Source organism: Salmo trutta, unplaced genomic scaffold (genome assembly GCF_901001165.1).
Source record: "Salmo trutta unplaced genomic scaffold, fSalTru1.1, whole genome shotgun sequence".
Lineage (NCBI taxonomy): Eukaryota > Metazoa > Chordata > Actinopteri > Salmoniformes > Salmonidae > Salmo > Salmo trutta.
The window spans coordinates 4,323,959-4,344,322 of record NW_021822992.1 but is presented as its reverse complement, the minus strand read 5'-3'; the positions used below and the strand labels follow the sequence as shown (position 1 = coordinate 4,344,322).

The following is a 20,364-nucleotide window of genomic DNA, read 5'->3' as shown; positions in this document are numbered from 1 at the left end:
CGCCTCCTGTGGGATTTCAATCTGCATCGCTCTTCTGCCGATCCCCCCCCAGGCCTCCTCCTGGGAGATTTAAATGTGTTTATCTCAAGGTGAAGGAAGACGGCTATTTCCTTGCTCCCTCCCACGCTGTCTCCTTCAGACGGTTTGAAATGGAAATCATCTTTCTGTTTGTTGTCTTTTGTTTTATCATTTTCTTTTTTTTTTTCGTTTTGTACTTTTACCCGTTTTTTTCTCCCCAATTTCGTGATATCCAATTGGTAGTCCAATCGATTCAACTCCCGTACGGACTCGGGAGAGGTGAAGGTCGAGAGACGTGCGTCCTCCGAAACACGACCCTTCCAAGCCGCACTGCTTCCTGACACACACTGCCCACTTATCCCAGAAGCACCAACGTGTCAGAGGAAACGGTTTGCAGGCGCCTCGCCCGCCACGAGGAGACACTAGAGCGCGATGGGACAAGGAAATCCCAGCCGGCCAAACCCTCCCCTAACCCGGACAACGCTGGGCCAATTGCAGACTGCCGGCTCTGTGACACAGCCTGGGATCGAACCTGGGTCTGTAGTGACGCCTCAAGCAATGAGAGTGCAGTGCCTTAGACCGAATTTTACATTCCAGGCATTTAATTCTGGTCCCACAACAAAGCGCCTATGCAAAGCCAACACTTCCTTTGGCCGCCTTTCCTTCCAGTTCTCTGCTGCCACTCGGGAGACCCTGTTATCTTTGTTTAAAGGAGGGTTACTTAGTTCTCACTGTCTCTCTCTCTCTCCAGTAGCCCACCTTTCTGAGTTTACACATCTTCAGCATCTAGTCGTGTTGTTTCAGTGTATTACTGAATAACATCATTGGATGTGTTGCATCATAGTGTCTACAGCTTCCAATAATACTTCAGTAGTCTCTGTTATCAGCCTAGTCCGTTCAGCTGTGTTGTAGCAGGCAGGATGGTGTGAAGGTCTCTGTTATCAGCCTAGTCCGTTCAGCTGTGTTGTAGCAGGCAGGATGGCGTGAAGGTCTCTGTTATCAGCCTAGTCCGTTCAGCTGTGTTGTAGCAGGCAGGATGGTGTGAAGGTCTCTGTTATCAGCCTAGTCCGTTCAGCTGTGTTGTAGCAGGCAGGATGGTGTGAAGGTCTCTGTTATCAGCCTAGTCCGTTCAGCTGTGTTGTAGCAGGCAGGATGGTGTGAAGGTCTCTGTTATCAGCCTAGTCCGTTCAGCTGTGTTGTAGCAGGCAGGATGGCGTGAAGGTCTCTGTTATCAGCCTAGTCCGTTCAGCTGTGTTGTAGCAGGCAGGATGGTGTGAAGGTCTCTGTTATCAGCCTAGTCCGTTCAGCTGTGTTGTAGCAGGCAGGATGGTGTGAAGGTCTCTGTTATCAGCCTAGTCCGTTCAGCTGTGTTGTAGCAGGCAGGATGGTGTGAAGGTCTCTTATCAGCCTAGTCCGTTCAGCTGTGTTGTAGCAGGCAGGATGATGTGAAGGTCTCTGTTATCAGCCTAGTCCGTTCAGCTGTGTTGTAGCAGGCAGGATGGTGTGAAGGTCTCTTATCAGCCTAGTCCGTTCAGCTGTGTTGTAGCAGGCAGGATGGTGTGAAGGTCTCTGTTATCAGCCTAGTCCGTTCAGCTGTGTTGTAGCAGGCAGGATGGTGTGAAGGTCTCTGTTATCAGCCTAGTCCGTTCAGCTGTGTTGTAGCAGGCAGGATGGTGTGAAGGTCTCTTATCAGCCTAGTCCGTTCAGCTGTGTTGTAGCAGGCAGGATGGTGTGAAGCTCTTCTCTAATATGTGCGATGACACATCAGCTGTCTTTATCCAGCGGTATAAGTAGCTTTAACAACTGGTAGTCATGGCAGCAGCAGCATACTGCGTAATTAAGCAGTAACCTTTGAGCAGAATAATTAAAAAGCCTCCCGGGACAGCAGCAGAGCCGGAATTAAAGAGCCTCCCTGGACAGCAGCAGAGCCGGAATTAAAGAGCCTCCCTGGACAGCAGCAGAGCTGGAATTAAAGAGCCTCCCTGGACAGCAGCAGAGCTGGAATTAAAGAGCCTCCCTGGACAGCAGCAGAGCCGGAATAAAAGAGCCTCCCGGGACAGCAGCCGAGCCGGAATTAAAGAGCCTCCCTGGACAGCAGCAGAGCCGGAATAAAAAAGTCTCCCGGGACAGCAGCAGAGCCGGAATAAAAAAGTCTCCCGGGACAGCAGCAGAGCCGGAATAAAAAAGTCTCCCGGGACAGCAGCAGAGCCGGAATAAAAAAGTCTCCTGGGACAGCAGCAGAGCCGGAATAAAAGAGCCTCCCTGGACAGCAGCAGAGCCGGAATTAAAGAGCTTCCCAGGACAGCAGTTATGGCTGTGGGCCATTGCTTGAGGCCTCTTCTTCCTCATCCTCTTCCTCCTTCCCTTCCGCCTCTTTACAGGTTCTTTACGGTCGGGGAGCCGGGTTCTTTACGGTTAGGGAGCCGGGTTCTTTACGGTCGGGGAGCCGGGTTCTTTACGGTCGGGGAGCCGGGTTCTTTACGGTCGGGGAGCCGGGTTCTTTACGGTCGGGGAGCCGGGTCCTTTACGGCCGGGGAGCCGGGTCCTTTACGGCCGGGGAGCCGGGTCCTTTACGGCCGGGGAGCCGGGTTCTTTACGGCCGGGGAGCCGGGTCCTTTACGGCCGGGGAGCCGGGTCCTTTACGGCCGGGGAGCCGGGTCCTTTACGGCCGGGGAGCCGGGTCCTTTACGGCCGGGGAGCCCGGTCCTTTACGGCCGGGGAGCCGGGTCCTTTACGGTCGGGGAGCATGCCGGTTCAGGTGTGAGAAAGCAGGAAGCTCCATCACTGGTTTGTTTAACATCACTTACCTTTTTGAAGAGTATTTCCTAAAAGGAAAAAAAACTGTGAGTGTCTGAGTGGTGCTATTTGAATTGGTTTCCTAGTAAAAATAAATGAAAGGTCTTTTGTGAAAACTAAGGAGCACGTTGTTCTCCTTCCAGGAATATAAATCATGTCCTCTTGTCGTCCGTGTGGTGCAGAGACTGTCCCATACATAAAGCATGTGGTGATTTCCATTAGCACTCTGCTACTAGATACTGTATGACAGGACTGAGTCCTCACACACACACAACTAGTCCGCAGGCTTCACACATTATCAACGCTTTTCTGCTTGTGCGTGTGTGTGTGCGTGCGTGCGCGCGCGCGCATGTGTTTGTGTGCGCGTGCGTGTGTGTGTGTGTGTGTGTGTGTGCGCGTGTGTGCGTTCTTTGTGCAGCTGCTGACCTTTTCAGTGTGATGGATGTTGGACGTGTCAGCCCTCAGCCTTGTCCTACTGACAGCCAGGTTCCTCTCTCCTTCCCTAGCAGCCCTCAGCCTTGTCCTACTGACAGCCAGGTTCCTCTCTCCTTCCATAGCAGCCCTCAGCCTTGTCCTACTGACAGCCAGGTTCCTCTCTCCTTCCATAGCAGCCCTCAGCCTTGTCCTACTGACAGCCAGGTTCCTCTCTCCTTCCCTAGCAGCCCTCAGCCTTGTCCTACTGACAGCCAGGGTCCTCTCTCCTTCCATAGCAGCCCTCAGCCTTGTCCTACTGACAGCCAGGTTCCTCTCTCCTTCCATAGCAGCCCTCAGCCTTGTCCTACTGACAGCCAGGTTCCTCTCTCCTTCCCTAGCAGCCCTCAGCCTTGTCCTACTGACAGCCAGGTTCCTCTCTCCTTCCATAGCAGCCCTCGGCCTTGTCCTACTGACAGCCAGGTTCCTCTCTCCTTCCATAGCAGCCCTCAGCCTTGTCCTACTGACAGCCAGGTTCCTCTCTCCTTCCATAGCAGCCCTCAGCCTTGTGCTACTGACAGCCAGGTTCCTCTCTCCTTCCATAGCAGCCCTCGGCCTTGTCCTACTGACAGCCAGGTTCCTCTCTCCTTCCCTAGCAGCCCTCAGCCTTGTCCTACTGACAGCCAGGTTCCTCTCTCCTTCCATAGCAGCCCTCAGCCTTGTCCTACTGACAGCCAGGTTCCTCTCTCCTTCCATAGCAGCCCTCAGCCTTGTCCTACTGACAGCCAGGTTCCTCTCTCCTTCCATAGCAGCCCTCAGCCTTGTGCTACTGACAGCCAGGTTCCTCTCTCCTTCCATAGCAGCCCTCGGCCTTGTCCTACTGACAGCCAGGTTCCTCTCTCCTTCCCTAGCAGCCCTCAGCCTTGTCCTACTGACAGCCAGGTTCCTCTCTCCTTCCATAGCAGCCCTCAGCCTTGTCCTACTGACAGCCAGGTTCCTCTCTCCTTCCATAGCAGCCCTCAGCCTTGTCCTACTGACAGCCAGGTTCCTCTTACCCAGGTCCTAACGCTGCTTATCAAACACGCGGTGTTACCCAGGTCCTAACGCTGCTTATCACGGTGTTACCCAGGTCCTAACGCTGCTTTTCAAACACGCGGTGTTACCCAGGTCCTAACGCTGCTTATCAAACACGCGGTGTTACCCAGGTCCTAACGCTGCTTATCAAACACGCGGTGTTACCCAGGTCCTAACGCTGCTTATCACGGTGTTACCCAGGTCCTAACGCTGCTTTTCAAACACGCGGTGTTACCCAGGTCCTAACGCTGCTTTTCAAACACGCGGTGTTACCCAGGTCCTAACGCTGCTTATCAAACACGCGGTATTACCCAGGTCCTAACGCTGCTTATCAAACACACGGTGTTACCCAGGTCCTAACACTGCTTCTGACAGGATTGACATTCATTACTAAACATTCTCACTCGGTCTTATCGTTGGAAACAAACAGCGAGACAGGAAGTGAGCTCCCCTGAGGGAATTATCAGGCGTTCTGATTGGATCCCAGTCAGCTCCCCCAGAGGGAATTATCAGACGTTCTGATTGGTTCCCAGTCAGCTCCCCTGAGGGAATTATCAGGCGTTCTGATTGGATCCCAGTCAGCTCCCCTGAGGGAATTATCAGGCGTTCTGATTGGATCCCAGTCAGATCCCCCTGAGGGAATTATCAGGCGTTCTGATTGGATCCCAGCGTCAGCGTTGATGAATATCACCACTCAGAGTGGGTCGTCGTGCCGGGTCGTCCGTTCTGTCTTTAACCTGCTGGGTGGGAAGCCCTGAAAGAGTGTTGCGAATACTTTATCATGGTTCCACCCTGGTCAGTGTTAAACATCTTGTCTTTAACTACGAGGCATTGTGTTGAGAGAGAGAGAACCACACCAGTTCCTGTCTGTGTCTACAGCTGATTGTCCACATTAGACCTGTCCTGCACCACCTCCAGAGTTACTGTATCAGGAAGTCAGAGGAGGATGAAGACCTGGTGAAGACATCTGACTGCTGCTGTGTTTCAGAGGAGGAGGATGAAGACCTGGTGAAGACATCTGACTGCTGCTGTGTTTCAGAGGATGAAGACCTGGTGAAGACATCTGACCGCTGCTCTGTTTCAGAGGAGGATGAAGACCTGGTGAAGACATCTGACCGCTGCTCTGTTTCAGAGGAGGAGGATGAAGACCTGATGAAGACATCTGACCGCTGCTCTGTTTCAGAGGAGGAGGATGAAGACCTGGTGAAGACATCTGACCGCTGCTCTGTTTCAGAGGAGGATGAAGACATCTGACCGCTGCTGCTGTCATGGAAACATTTCACGAGCCGTCTTTTACTGTTTCCCGCCGCTTCAGGAAGGAGTTTTCTGTGACTGTATTCAGATGGTAACGGCAGTTGACGAGTCAGCTCAACCCCCTTGGGCTCTGACTTCCTGTACCTTGTCCTGATGCTACTTTCTCTTTGTTTGTTATTTTCCATTATGTCATATCCTGTTGCTGTATTTCTGTCTGACCACAGGAAGTGGGGCTGGGTTAGTTTGGACCCCAGGGCTGCAGGGCATGTCCCTGGAGCCCCTCATTATACCAGCATGGGTATGCTGCGTCAGTACAACTCGCCTAATGAGTTGGAGAGGGCTGTCTGTCTGTCCTGATGAGTTGGAGAGGGCTGTCTGTCTGTCCTGATGAGTTGGAGAGGGCTGTCTGTCTGTCCTGATGAGGTTTAGAGGGCTGTCTGTCTGTCCTGATGAGGTTTAGAGGGTTGTCTGTCCTGATGAGTTGGAGAGGGCTGTCTGTCTGTCCTGATGAGGTTTAGAGGGCTGTCTGTCTGTCCTGATGAGGTTTAGAGGGCTGTCTGTCCTGATGAGGTTTAGAGGGCTGTCTGTCTGTCCTGATGAGGTTTAGAGGGCTGTCTGTCTGTCCTGATGAGGTTTAGAGGGCTGTCTGTCTATCCTGATGAGTTGGAGAGGGCTGTCTGTCTATCCTGATGAGGTTTAGAGGGCTGTCTGTCTGTCCTGATGAGGTTTAGAGGGCTGTCTGTCTGTCCTGATGAGTTGGAGAGGGCTGTCTGTCTATCCTGATGAGGTTTAGAGGGCTGTCTGTCTGTCCTGATGAGGTTTAGAGGGCTGTCTGTCTGTCCTGATGAGTTGGAGAGGGCTGTCTGTCTGTCCTGAAGAGGTTTAGAGGGCTGTCTGTCCTGATGAGTTGGAGAGGGCTGTCTGTCTGTCCTGATGAGGTTTAGAGGGGTGTCTGTCCTGATGAGTTGGAGAAGGCTGTCTGTCTGTCCTGATGAGGTTTAGAGGGCTGTCTGTCTGTCCTGATGAGGTTTAGAGGGCTGTCTGTCTGTCCCGAATCAAATGTACCTCCCATGTATTTGAAAGTGGTAAGGCGTGTATTTGACCCGGGTCTGGTACAGAACCTCCTGTGTATTTGGCCCGGGTCTGGTACAGAACCTCCTGTGTATTTGGCCCGGGTCTGGTACAGAACCTCCTGTGTATTTGGCCCGGGTCTGGTACAGAACCTCCTGTGTATTTGACCCGGGTCTGGTACAGAACCTCCTGTGTATTTGACCCGGGTCTGGTACAGAACCTCCTTCCCAAACTGTTGCTCTTTTAGTCTCCAGAAAATATCTACTTTTTGGGTCAATAAAATACCTTGTGTGATCTAATCTGTCTGTAATAACGGCGTTGTGAGGTTAGTTGGATGATTCGTTGAGGAGAGAAAAAAAATGTCTTCTTGATTTTTCTTCTCATTTTGATTTATTATTGTTGTTGTTCTGTATCAATGACCGGGCCGGTCGTGTGCGCCGAGTCTGTTGCCGTGGCAACGTAATAAAGGAGCGGGCCGTTTTTTAAAGACGCAGCTGAACGTAAAAGCCATTTAAAAAAAAAAGCCCTGTAGCTGGATAATGGAGCAGAGCTCTCATCAGGAGAGGCATCAAACCGTACGTGTTGTTGGACAATAGGCTGAAGCCATGTTGGAGTGACGGGTACGATTCCTTTCAAACACTGATTCAGATCCTCTAGTTGTTGATTCCTTTCAAACACTGATTCAGATCCTCTAGTTGTTGACTCCTTTTAAACACTGATTCAGATCCTCTAGCTGACTCCTTTTAAACACTGATTCAGATCCTCTAGTTGTTGATTCCTTTCAAACACTGATTCAGATCCTCTAGTTGTTGATTCCTTTCAAACAGTGATTCAGATCCTCTAGTTGTTGATTCCTTTCAAACACTGATTCAGATCCTCTAGTTGACTCCTTTCAAACACTGATTCAGATCCTCTAGTTGTTGACTCCTTTTAAACACTGATTCAGATCCTCTAGTTGTTGACTCCTTTTTAAACACTGATTCAGATCCTCTAGTTGTTGACTCCTTTTTAAACACTGATTCAGATCCTCTAGTTGTTGACTCCTTTTAAACACTGATTCAGATCCTCTAGTTGTTGACTCCTTTTTAAACACTGATTCAGATCCTCTAGTTGACTCCTTTTAAAGACTGATTCAGATCCTCTAGTTGACTCCTTTTAAACACTGATTCAGATCCTCCCTCCACTAGACCAGGGAATCCTCCCTCCACTCAGCTTGGGTGCCAGTGGATGGTTTAGGCAGGGTTGGGGTACAGTAGAGTGGACCTGGGGAGTGTCTCGCTCCTCCTCCCTCTCCTCCTCTTCCTCCTCCCTCTCCTCCTCTTCCTCCTCCTCTTCCTCCTCCCTCTCCTCCTCTTCCTCCTCCTCCTCCCTCTCCTCCTCTTCCTCCTCCTCTTCCTCCTCCCTCTCCTGTTCCACCTCTTCCTCCCCCTCCTCCTCCCTCTCCTCCTCTTCCTCCCTCTCCTCTTCCCTCTCCTCCTCTTCCTCCTCCCTCTCCTCTTCCCTCTCCTCCTCTTCCTCCCTCTCCTCTTCCCTCTCCTCTTCCTCCTCCCTCTCCTGCTCCACCTCTTCCTCCTCCCTCTCCTGCTCCACCTCTTCCTCCCCCTCCTCCTCCCTCTCCTCCTCTTCCTCCCTCTCCTCTTCCCTCTCCACCTCTTCCTCCTCCCTCTCCTGCTCCACCTCTTCCTCCCCCTCCTCCTCCCTCTCCTCCTCTTCCTCCCCCTCCTCCTCCCTCTCCTCCTCTTCCTCCCCCTCCTCTTCCCTCTCCTCCTCTTCCTCCCTCTCCTCTTCCCTCTCCTCCTCTTCCTCCCTCTCCTCTTCCCTCTCCTCCTCTTCGTCCTCCCTCTCCTCCTCCTCCTCCCTCTCCTCTTCCTCCTCCTCCCTCTCCTCCTCTTCGTCCTCCCTCTCCTGCTCCACCTCTTCCTCCTCCCTCTCCTGCTCCACCTCTTCCTCCTCTTCGTCCTCCCTCTCCTCCTCTTCCTCCCTCTCCTCTTCTATCCTCCTCTTCGTCCTCCTCCTCCCTCTCCTCCTCCTCCTCATCTTCTATGTGAGTGTTTGTAGCTTATCGTAGAGTAGCAGACGTTAATGAAGTGCCTGAGCGGAGTCCCCACATCCGGTTTTCAGGGGAAAGTGAAGCCAGGCTGAAGATGCCGTCGCTGAAAACCGGATGCATCCTTAAGGGCGGCTGCAGCTGGACATTCCCCCACAGAGCAGCTCCCGCAGCAGGGGAGGGGTGTGTGTGTGTGTGTGTGTGTGTGTGTGTGTGTGGGAGGGGGGGGGGGGGGGGAGCTTTGTTGTCTCAATTGATTTCACTCCTCTAAGCTGGAAATATGAAGTGTTTTATCGTCCATGTCCAGAAAGTCTATTATTGTCCTGGTAAACGTGTTGTAGCCGGCCGCGCTGGTAAACGACATGTCCATGCTGTTTCCATGCTGTTTTCTACCTGGACATGTAGACCTCTGTATCAGCCTCTCCTCAGTGTTGTGGCTTGGTTGCTTCATGTGATCTATAGGCTGTCCTTTTAGCCAGGCTAAAGCTAGCTAGCTTGCCATGTTTTTAGCCAGGCTAAAGCTAGCTAGCTTGCCATGTTTTTAGCCAGGCTAAAGCCAGCTAGCTTGCCATGTTTCTAGCCAGGCTAAAGCCAGCTAGCTTGCCATGTTTTTAGCCAGGCTAAAGCTAGCTAGCTTGCCATGTTTCTAGCCAGGCTAAAGCCAGCTAGCTTGCCATGTTTTTAGCCAGGCTAAAGCCAGCTAGCTTGCCATGTTTTTAGCCAGGCTAAAGCCAGCTAGCTTGCCATGTTTTTAGCCAGGCTAAAGCCAGCTAGCTTGCCATGTTTTTAGCCAGGCTAAAGCCAGCTAGCTTGCCATGTTTTTAGCCAGGCTAAAGCCAGCTAGCTTGCCATGTTTCTAGCCAGGCTAAAGCCAACTAGCTTGCCATGTTTTTAGCCAGGCTAAAGCCAGCTAGCTTGCCATGTTTTTAGCCAGGCTAAAGCCAGCTAGCTTGCCATGTTTTTAGCCAGGCTAAAGCCAGCTAGCTACTACTATCAAGGGAAGGCCACTCAAAATGAAGCACGTGTGACTGGGGGACCAGCTAGGATAGCATGTTACCAGAAGGTTTCTGCTACTCCAGAAATCCCACTCCACCCAAGTGCAGCTTGTAGTAACCTTAACACACACACCCCACTAACCACCAGGCCCCACTCTCCCCCCTCACTAACCACCACTCTTCCCCCCCCCCCTCAGTCTCTCAGTGCATCAGTGAGTCACTACGAGGGAGAGTTGAGAAAGTACTACCCCTCTCTCTCCATACCTCCTCTCTCTCTCTCCAGATCCTCTCTCTCTCCATACCTCCTCTCTCCATACCTCCTCTCTCTCTCTCCAGATCCTCTCTCCCTCCGTATCTCCTCTCTCCCTCCAGATCCGCTCTCTCTCCATACCTCCTCTCGCTCTCCCTCCAGATCCTCTCTTTCCATACCTCCTCTCTCTCTCTCCATACCTCCTCTCTCCCTCCAGATCCTCTCTCCCTCCAGATCCTCTCTCCCTCCAGATCCTCTCTCCCTCCATACCTCCTCTCTCTCCCTCCAGATCCCCTCTCTCTCTCCCTCCAGATCCCCTCTCTCTCTCCCTCCAGATCCCCTCTCCCTCCCTCCCTCCATATCCCCTCCGTCCCTTCATATCTCCCTCCATATCTCCTTCCTCTCTCTTTCCTCTCTCCCTCCATATCTCCTCCCTTCCTCTCTCCCTCCATAACTCCTCCCTCCCTCCATATCTCCTTCCTCTCTCCTTCCTCCCTCCCTCCATATTTCCTCCCTCCATCTCCTCTCTCTCTCAGGGTGTTTCTACAGCTTATCAATGGTCTCTATTCTGTGCTGGAGGTTTCCATGGCAACTACTGAGAGAATCAGACGGCAGCTTAAAGGTCTCCAGAAGCTGAGTGTCTCTCTAGGGGAGGTGGAGAGATCCTAACAGGCGTACTGTGGGATGGACAGCGTGTCTCTCTAGGGGAGGTCCTAACAGGTGTACTGTGGGATGGACAGCGTGTCTCTCTAGGGGAGGTGGAGAGGTCCTAACAGGCGTACTGTGGGATGGACAGCGTGTCTCTCTAGGGGAGGTCCTAACAGGTGTACTGTGGGATGGACAGCGTGTCTCCTCTCCAGTCTCTGTCCATGTCTCCTCTCCAGTCTCTGTCCATGTCTCCTCTCCAGTCTCATTACTGATGAGACATGACCTCTGGCAGAGAGAGAGTGAGACATGACCTTGTGTGCGGCTGCTCGGCCACGGAAACCCATTTCATGAAGCTCCAGACCAACAGTTGTTGTGCTGACGTTGCTTCCAGAGGCAGTTTGGAACTCGGTAGTGGAGTGTTGCAACCGAGGACAGACGATTTTTACGCGATTCATCGCTCGGCGGTCCCGTTCTGTGAGCTTGTGTGGCCTACCACTTCACGGCTGAGCCGTTGTTGCTCCTAGAGGTGTCCACTTCACAATAACAGCACTTACAGTTGACCGGGACAGAAATTTGACGAACTGACTGGTTGGAAAGGTGGCATCCTGTGACGGTGCCCCATTGAAAGCCACTGAGCTCTTCAGTAAGGCCCATTCTACTGCCAATGTTTGTCTATGGAGATTGCGTGGCTGTGTGCTCGATTTTTATACACCTGTCAGCAACGGGTGTGGCTGAAATAGCCGAATCCACTAATTTGAAGGGGTGTCCACATACTTTTGTGTATATATAGTTTGTTTCCCATGCCAATAAAGCACTTTGAATGGAACTGAATTGAGAGAGACATGACCTAGCAGAGAGAGAGAGACCTGATCTCACAGAGAGAGAGACCTGATCTCACAGAGAGAGAGACCTGATCTCACAGAGAGAGAGACCTGATCTCACAGAGAGAGAGAGACCTGATCTCACAGAGAGAGAGAGACCTGATCTCACAGAGAGAGAGACCTGATCTCACAGAGAGAGAGACCTGATCTCACAGAGCGAGAGAGACCTGATCTCACAGAGAGAGAGAGACCTGATCTCACAGAGAGAGAGACCTGATCTCACAGAGAGAGAGAGACCTGATCTCACAGAGAGAGAGAGAGAGACCTGATCTCACAGAGAGAGAGAGAGAGACCTGATCTCACAGAGAGAGAAAGAGAGACCTGATCTCACAGAGAGAGAGAGAGAGACCTGATCTCACAGAGAGAGAGAGAGACCTGATCTCACAGAGAGAGAGAGAGACCTGATCTCACAGAGAGAGAGAGAGACCTGATCTCACAGAGAGAGAGAGAGACCTGATCTCACAGAGAGAGAGAGAGAGACCTGATCTCACAGAGAGAGAGAGAGAGAGAGAGAGAGAGAGAGACCTGATCTCACAGAGAGAGAGAGAGAGAGAGAGAGAGAGAGAGAGACCTGATCTCACACACAGAGAGAGAGAGAGAGAGAGACCTGATCTCGCAGAGAGAGACCTGATCTCGCAGAGAGAGAGAGAGACCTGATCTCGCAGAGAGAGAGAGAGAGGGGGGAAACTCACTTCCTGTTGCAGTAAATGTCAGAGGGCCTCCCGAGTGGCTCAGTGGTCTAAGACATCGCAGTGCCACTAGAGATTCTGGGTTTGAGTCCAGCCGGCCGCGACCGGGAGACCCATGGGGCGGCGCACAATTCGCCTCTCCCGAGTCCGTACTGGAGTTGCAGCGATGAGACAAGACTGTAACTACCAATTGGATACCAGGAAATTGGGGAGAAAAAAGGGGCTATTTTTTTTTTTTTTTTTTTTTTTTTTTTTAAAGGAAATGTCAGAGACATTGTGATATGAGACAGACTTTCCGGCCGCTGAGAGGACGATGGACACATTCTCCTGAGGACGTACTCCACTACTCTGCAGCTGTCTGGTACATTCTCCTGAGGACGTACCCCTCTACTCTGCAGCTGTCTGGTACATTCTCCTGAGGACGTACTCCACTACTCTGCAGCTGTCTGGTACATTCTCCTGAGGACGTACTCCACTACTCTGCAGCTGTCTGGTACATTCTCCTGAGGACGTACTCCACTACTCTGCAGCTGTCTGGTACATTCTCCTGAGGACGTACTCCTCTACTCTGCAGCTGTCTGGTACATTCTCCTGAGGACGTACTCCTCTACTCTGCAGCTGTCTGGTACATACAGTTGAAGTCGGAAGTTTACATACACCTTAGCCAGTTATTCACAATTCCTGACATTTAATCCTAGTAAAAAATTCCCTGTCTTCGGTCAGTGAGGCTCACCACTTTATTTTAAGAATGTGGAATGTGGACCCATGGTGTTTATACTTGCGTACTATTGTTTGTACAGATGAACTTGGTACCTTCAGGCTTTTGTAAATTGCTTCCAAGGATGAAACAGGCTTGTGGAGGTCTACAATTTTTTGGTCTGAGGTCTTGGCTAATTTCTTTAGATTTTCCCAGGATGTAAAGCAAAGAGGCACTGAGTTTGAAGGTAGGCCTTGAAATACATCCACAGGTACACCTCCAATTGACTCAAATGATGTTAATTAGCCTATCAGAAGCTTCTAAAGCCATGACATCATTTTCTGGAATTTTCCAAGCTGTTTAAAGGCACAGTCAACTTAGTGTATGTAAACTTCTGACCCACTGGAATTGTGATACAGTGAATTATAAGTGAAATAATCTGCCTGTAAACATTTGTTGGAAAAATGACTTGTGTCATGCACAAAGTAGATGTCCTAACCGACTTGCCAATCCTATAGTTTGGTAACAAGAAATTTGTGGAGTGGTTGAAAAACGAGTTTTAATGATTCCAACCTAAGTGTATGTAAACTTCAGACTTCATCTGTAGTAGATGTTCTACAAGTCCTTTCTCTAGGGCTGCACTGTGTCAGGCCTCAGCTCTGTCTGGTACATAGACCTACAAGTCCTTTCTCTAGAGCTGCACTGTGTCAGGCCTCAGCTCTGTCTGGTACATAGACCTACAAGCCCTTTCTCTAGAGCTGCACTGTGTCAGGCCTCAGCTCTGTCTGGTACATAGACCTACAAGTCCTTTCTCTAGAGCTGCACTGTGTCAGGCCTCAGCTCTGTCTGGTACATAGACCTACAAGTCCTTTCTCTAGAGCTGCACTGTGTCAGGCCTCAGCTCTGTCTGGTACATAGACCTACAAGTCCTTTCTCTAGAGCTGCACTGCGTCAGGCCTCAGCTCTGTCTGGTACATAGACCTACAAGTCCTTTCTCTAGGGCTGCACTGTGTCAGGCCTCAGCTCTGTCTGGTACATAGACCTACAAGTCCTTTCTCTAGAGCTGCACTGTGTCAGGCCTCAGCTCTGTCTGGTACATAGACCTACAAGTCCTTTCTCTAGAGCTGCACTGTGTCAGGCCTCAGCTCTGTCTGGTACATAGACCTACAAGTCCTTTCTCTAGAGCTGCACTGTGTCAGGCCTCAGCTCTGTCTGGTACATAGACCTACAAGTCCTTTCTCTAGAGCTGCACCGTCTCCATCACTTAGGAACTTGATGAAGTTGGGTTTGGAGCTAAACTTAGCTAGTGTGTCGTGTTTCTCTTGAGCGGTAAATCACTTATGAGCTTTGTTAAGTTGAGTTTGTTTATGAAGTGTGTCTTGCGCTGAAGTGGTGGATTATGTGAATTTACGTCTCTGGTCTCATGGCGAGGAGGGAGCCAGGTAGCTTGTAGTGGTGGATTATGGGGATTAAACGTCTCTGGTCTCATGGCGAGGAGGGAGCCAGGTAGTTTGTAGTGGTGGATTATGGGGATTAACGTCTCTGGTCTCATGGCGAGGAGGGAGCCAGGTAGCTTGTAGTGGTGGATTATGGGGATTAACGTCTCTGGTCTCATGGCGAGGAGGGAGCCAGGTAGCTTGTAGTGGTGGATTATGGGGATTAAACGTCTCTGGTCTCATGGCGAGGAGGGAGCCAGGTAGTTTGTAGTGGTGAATTATGGGGATTAACGTCTCTGGTCTCATGGCGAGGAGGGAGCCAGGTAGTTTGTAGTGGTGAATTATGGGGATTAACGTCTCTGGTCTCATGGCGAGGAGGGAGCCAGGTAGCTTGTAGTGGTGGATTATGGGGATTAACGTCTCTGGTCTCATGGCGAGGAGGGAGCCAGGTAGCTTGTAGTGGTGGATTATGGGGATTAACGTCTCTGGTCTCATGGCGAGGAGGGAGCCAGGTAGCTTGTAGTGGTGGATTATGGGGATTAACGTCTCTGGTCTCATGGCGAGGAGGGAGCCAGGTACCTTGTAGTGGTGGATTATGGGGATTAACGTCTCTGGTCTCATGGCGAGGAGGGAGCCAGGTAGCTTGTAGTGGTGGATTATGGGGATTAACGTCTCTGGTCTCATGGCGAGGAGGGAGCCAGGTAGCTTGTAGTGGTGGATTATGGGGATTAACGTCTCTGGTCTCATGGCGAGGAGGGAGCCAGGTAGCTTGTAGTGGTGTATTATGGGGATTAACGTCTCTGGTCTCATGGCGAGGAGGGAGCCAGGTACCTTGTAGTGGTGGATTATGGGGATTAACGTCTCTGGTCTCATGGCGAGGAGGGAGCGTCTCTGGTCTCATGGCGAGGAGGGAGCCAGGTAGCTTGTAGTGGTGGCTTATGACTCAACGCGCTGTCAACTGTTATAGTTCTGCAGTACGATGGCAGCACCTTTCTCAGTCCACTCAGCGTGTTATCTAGGCTAGCTAGCATTCAGTAGTGTCCGTCTCCCCAAGTGTTTTCTAGGCAAGCTAGCGTTCAGTAGTGTCTGTCTCCCCAAGTGTTTTCTAGGCAAGCTAGCGTTCAGTAGTGTCTGCCTCTCCAAGGCTAGCTAGCGTTCAGTAGTGTCCGTCTCTCCAAGGCAAGCTAGCGTTCAGTAGTGTCTGTCTCTCCAAGTGTTCTCTAGGCTAGCTAGCGTTCAGTAATGTCTGTCTCTCCAAGGCTAGCTAGCGTTCAGTAGTGTCGTGTCTCTCCAAGGCAAGCTAGCGTTCAGTAGTGTCTGTCTCCCCAAGGCTAGCTAGCGTTCAGTAGTGTCTGTCTCTCCAAGTGTTCTCAAGGCAAGCTAGCATTCAGTAGTGTCCGTCTCCCCAAGTGTTCTCAAGGCTAGCTAGCGTTCAGTAGTGTCTGTTTCCCCAAGGCAAGCTAGCGTTCAGTAGTGTCTGCCTCTCCAAGGCAAGCTAGCGTTCAGTAGTGTCTGCCTCTCCAAGGCTAGCTAGCGTTCAGTAGTGTCTGTCTCCCCAAGGCAAGCTAGCGTTCAGTAGTGTCTGTCTCTCCAAGGCTAGCTAGCGTTCAGTAGTGTCTGCCTCTCCAAGGCTAGCTAGCGTTCAGTAGTGTTTGTCTCTCCAAGTGTTCTCTACAGCCGTACGTTCGATACATGGACATATTTGTGTCTGTCTGCTGCATGGAATATTCCATCACTTCAGACATAATATGTTTGGTTACATTGAGCATGTGAACATTCCTGGGCACAGTGAAGTAGACTTCTCCCTCATTCCACCATGAGGGATCCTCAGAAGGATACAGGCATAGCAGTAGAGAGATACTGTTCTGTCTGCTTTCTTTTACTGCTCTGATAACTAAGTAGTCTTTTAATGAAGCTTTCTGTGATATGCAAACAACCAAACATACGTTTTTGGGTCCTTTTTTCTTCTCCTGTGTCATGTATGATGGTGCATCTCTAATTTCTCTGTATAGCTGTTATCATCTTCGTCTTCAGTACTAGTGGACATCTTTCCTCTCCCTTTTCTCAGTTTCTGTTTTCTCTCTCTCTCTCTCTCTCTTCCAGCTGTTACTATAGTAACCACCAGCCATGGGGAAGCAGAACAGCAAACTCCGGCCGGAGGTGATGCAGGATCTGCTGGAGAGCACGGACTTCACAGAGCATGAGATTCAGGAGTGGTATAAGGGTTTCCTGAGGGACTGCCCCAGCGGGAACCTCTCCATGGAAGAGTTTAAGAAGATCTACGGTAACTTCTTCCCTTACGGAGACGCCTCCAAGTTCGCGGAGCACGTCTTCCGCACCTTCGACGCCAACGGGGACGGGACGATAGACTTCCGGGAGTTCATCATCGCTCTGAGCGTCACGTCGCGGGGCAAGCTGGAACAGAAATTAAAGTGGGCCTTCAGCATGTACGACCTGGACGGGAACGGATACATCAGCAAGTCTGAGATGCTGGAGATCGTACAGGTGAGGCAGGAACAGAGAGGTGGGATTTGTAGTTCTGGTGTGTTATTTGTAGGCACATTATGGACGGGAACAGACACATCAGCATGTCTGAGATGGTACAGGTAAGGCAGGAACGGATACATCAGCATGTCTGAGATGGTACAGGTGGGGATTGACCTTCAGTAGTGTTGACCAACTTGTTGTTGACGTAAATGTTGTCCTCTGTAGCATGGTTCATGTTGACTGATTTATTTGTTGATCAGCAACATAATCTTACTGTTGGATTTCACTCCTGTACAAACTACACCTAAAATGCTCAGACTACCTACACGTACCGATGTCTACTGAAATATATACTCATGTTAATTAACCTCTCTGGGCTAGGTGGCACCAAATACTGCCCCCTAGCCCTAACAGGTTAACTCCTCGTAAACATGTTGCAGACACTGGCCAGATCTGTGTCTAAACAGTCGCAACACTGGAGACAGACCAGTCCTAGCTGCTGGCAGACGGTCCCAGACCAGTCCCAGACCAGTCCAAGCTGCTGGCAGACAGTCCCAGACCAGTCCCAGACCAAGCTGCTGGCAGACAGTCCCAGACCAGTCCTAGCTCCCAGTCCCAGACCAGTCCCAGACCAGTCCTAGCTCCCAGTCCCAGACCAGTCCTAGCTCCCAGTCCCAGAACCAGTCCCAGCTCCCAGACCAGTCCCAGCTCCCAGTCCCAGACCGGTCCCAGACCAGTCCCAGACCAGTCCTAGCTTCCAGACCAGTCCTAGCTCCCAGTCCCAGACCAGTCCCAGCTCCCAGTCCCAGACCAGTTCTAGCTCCCAGACCAGTCCTAGCTCCCAGTCCCAGACCAGTCCTAGCTCCCAGTCCCAGACTAGTCCTAGCTGCTGGCAGACGGTCCCAGACCAGTCCTAGGTCCCAGACCAGTCCTAGCTCCCAGACCATTCCTAGCTCCCAGTCCCAGACCAGTCCTAGCTCCCAGTCCCAGACCAGTCCCAGCTCCCAGTCCCAGACCAGTCCTAGCTCCCAGACCAGTCCTAGCTCCCAGTCCCAGACCAGTCCCAGCTCCCAGTCCCACACCAGTCCCAGCTCCCAGACCAGTCCTAGCTCCCAGTCCCAGACCAGTCCTAGCTCCCAGACCAGTCCTAGCTCCCAGTCCCAGACTAGTCCTAGCTGCTGGCAGACGGTCCCAGACCAGTCCCAGACCAGTCCCAGACCAGTCCTAGCTGCTGGCAGACAGTCCCAGAACCAGTGCCAAACCAGTCCTAGCTCCCAGTCCCAGACCAGTCCTAGCTCCAAGTCCCAGAACCAGTCCCAGACCAGTCCAAGCTGCTGGCAGATGGTCCCAGACCAGTCCCAGACCAGTCCTAGCTCCCAGTCCTAGCTCCCAGTCCCATACCAGTCCTAGCGACCAGTCCCAGACCAGTCCTAGTGACCAGTCCCAGACCAGTCCTAGCGACCAGTCCCAGACCAGTCCTAGCGACCAGTCCCAGTTCCAAGTCCTAGCAACCAGTCCCAGTTCCGAGTCCTAGCGACCAGTCCCAGTTCCCAGTCCTAGCGACCAGTCCCAGACCAGTCCCAGTTCCAGACCAGTCCCAGACCAGTCCCAGACCAGTCCTAGCTCCCAGACCAGTCCTAGCTCCCAGTCCGACTAGTCCTAGCTGCTGGCAGACGGTCCCAGACCAGTCCCAGACCAGTCCCAGCTCCCAGTCCCAGACCAGTCCTAGCTCCCAGTCCTAGCTCCCAGTCCTAGCTCCCAGTCCTAGCTCCCAGTCCCATACCAGTCCTAGCGACCAGTCCCAGACCAGTCCTAGCGACCAGTCCCAGTTCCGAGTCCTAGCGACCAGTCCCAGTTCCGAGTCCCAGTTCCCAGTCCCAGTTCCCAGTCCTAGCGACCAGTCCCAGACCAGTCCCAGTTCCCAGTCCCAGTTCCCAGTCCCAGACCAGTCCCAGACCAGTCCTAGCTCCCAGACCAGTCCTAGCTCCCAGTCCGACTAGTCCTAGCTGCTGGCAGACGGTCCCAGACCAGTCCCAGACCAGTCCCAGACCAGTCCTAGCTCCCAGTCCCAGACCAGTCCTAGCTCCCAGTCCCAGACCAGTCCTAGCGACCAGTCCCAGACCAGTCCCAGACCAGTCCCAGACCAGTCCCAGACCAGTCCTAGTGACCAGTCCTAGACCAGTCCTAGCGACCAGTCCCAGTTCCGAGTCCTAGCGACCAGTCCCAGTTCCCAGTCCTAGCGACCAGTCCCAGTTCCCAGTCCCAGACCAGTCCCAGACCAGTCCTAGCGACCAGTCCCAGACCAGTCTTAGCTCCCAGACCAGTCCTAGCTCCCAGTCCGACTAGTCCTAGCTGCTTGCAGACGGTCCCAGACCAGTCCTAGCTCCCAGACCAGTCCTAGCTCCCAGACCAGTCCTAGCTCCCAGTCCCAGACCAGTCCTAGCTCCCAGTCCCAGACCAGTCCTAGCTCCCAGTCCCAGACCAGTCCTAGCTCCCAGTCCCAGACCAGTCCTAGCTCCCAGTCCCAGACCAGTCCTAGCTCCCAGTCCCAGACCAGTCCCAGCTCCCAGTCCCAGACCAGTCCTAGCTCCCAGTCCCAGACCAGTCCTAGCTCACAGACCAGTCCTAGCCCCAGTCCCAGACTAGTCCTAGCTGCTGGCAGATGGTCCCAGACCGGTCCCAGCTCCCAGTCCCAGACCAGTCCCAGCTCCCAGTCCCAGACCAGTCCTAGCTCCCAGACCAGTCCTAGCTCCCAGTCCCAGACCAATCCTAGCTCCCAGTCCCAGACCAGTCCCAGCTCCCAGTCCCAGACTTGTCCTAGCTGCTGGCACACGGTCCCAGACCAGTCCTAGCTCCCAGACCAGTCCTAGCTCCCAGACCAGTCCTAGCTCCCAGACCAGTCCTAGCTCCCAGTCCCAGACCAGTCCTAGCTCCCAGTCCCAGACCAGTCCCAGACCAGTCCCAGCTCCCAGACCAGTCCTAGCTCCTAGTCCCAGACCAGTCCTAGCTCCCAGACCAGTCCTAGCTCCCAGTCCCAGACTAGTCCTAGCTGCTGGAAGACGGTCCCAGACCGATCCCAGACCAGTCCCAGACCAGTCCTAGACCAGTCCTAGCTGCTGGCAGACAGTCCCAGAACCAGTGCCAAACCAGTCCTAGCTCCCAGTCCCAGACCAGTCCTAGCTCCCAGTCTTAGCTCCCAGTCCCAGACCAGTCCTAGCTCCCAGTCCCAGACCAGTCCAAGCTGCTGGCAGAAGGTCCCAGACCAGTCCCAGACCAGTCCAAGCTGCTGGCAGACAGTCCCAGACCAGTCCTAGCTCCCAGTCCTAGCTCCCAGTCCCAGACCAGTCCTAGCGACCAGTCCCAGACCAGTCCTAGCTCCCAGTCCCAGCTCCCAGTCCCAGACCAGTCCTAGCTCCCAGTCCCAGACCAGTCCTAGCTCCCAGTCCCAGAACCAGTCCCAGACCAGTCCAAGCTGCTGGCAGACGGTCCCAGACCAGTCCCAGACCTGTCCAAGCTGCTGGCAGACGGTCCCAGACCAGTCCCAGACCTGTCCAAGCTGCTGGCAGACAGTCCCAGACCAGTCCTAGCTCCCAGTCCCAGACCAGTCCTA

At 52.6% G+C, this 20,364-nt stretch overlaps 1 protein-coding gene across 3 annotated transcripts in view; it reads left to right on the top strand.

Annotated features, from left to right (window-relative positions):
• Positions 1–20,364, top strand: part of LOC115187949 (neurocalcin-delta A) — an 83,716-nt gene that overhangs the window by 52,116 nt on the left and 11,236 nt on the right. For all 3 annotated transcript variants that reach the window (XM_029747033.1, XM_029747035.1, XM_029747034.1), the window contains exon 2: positions 16,371–16,772. In XM_029747033.1, coding sequence (XP_029602893.1) covers positions 16,395–16,772 — 378 coding nt within the window. In that variant the 5' untranslated portion in view covers positions 16,371–16,394. The remainder of the gene's footprint in view (positions 1–16,370; positions 16,773–20,364) is intronic.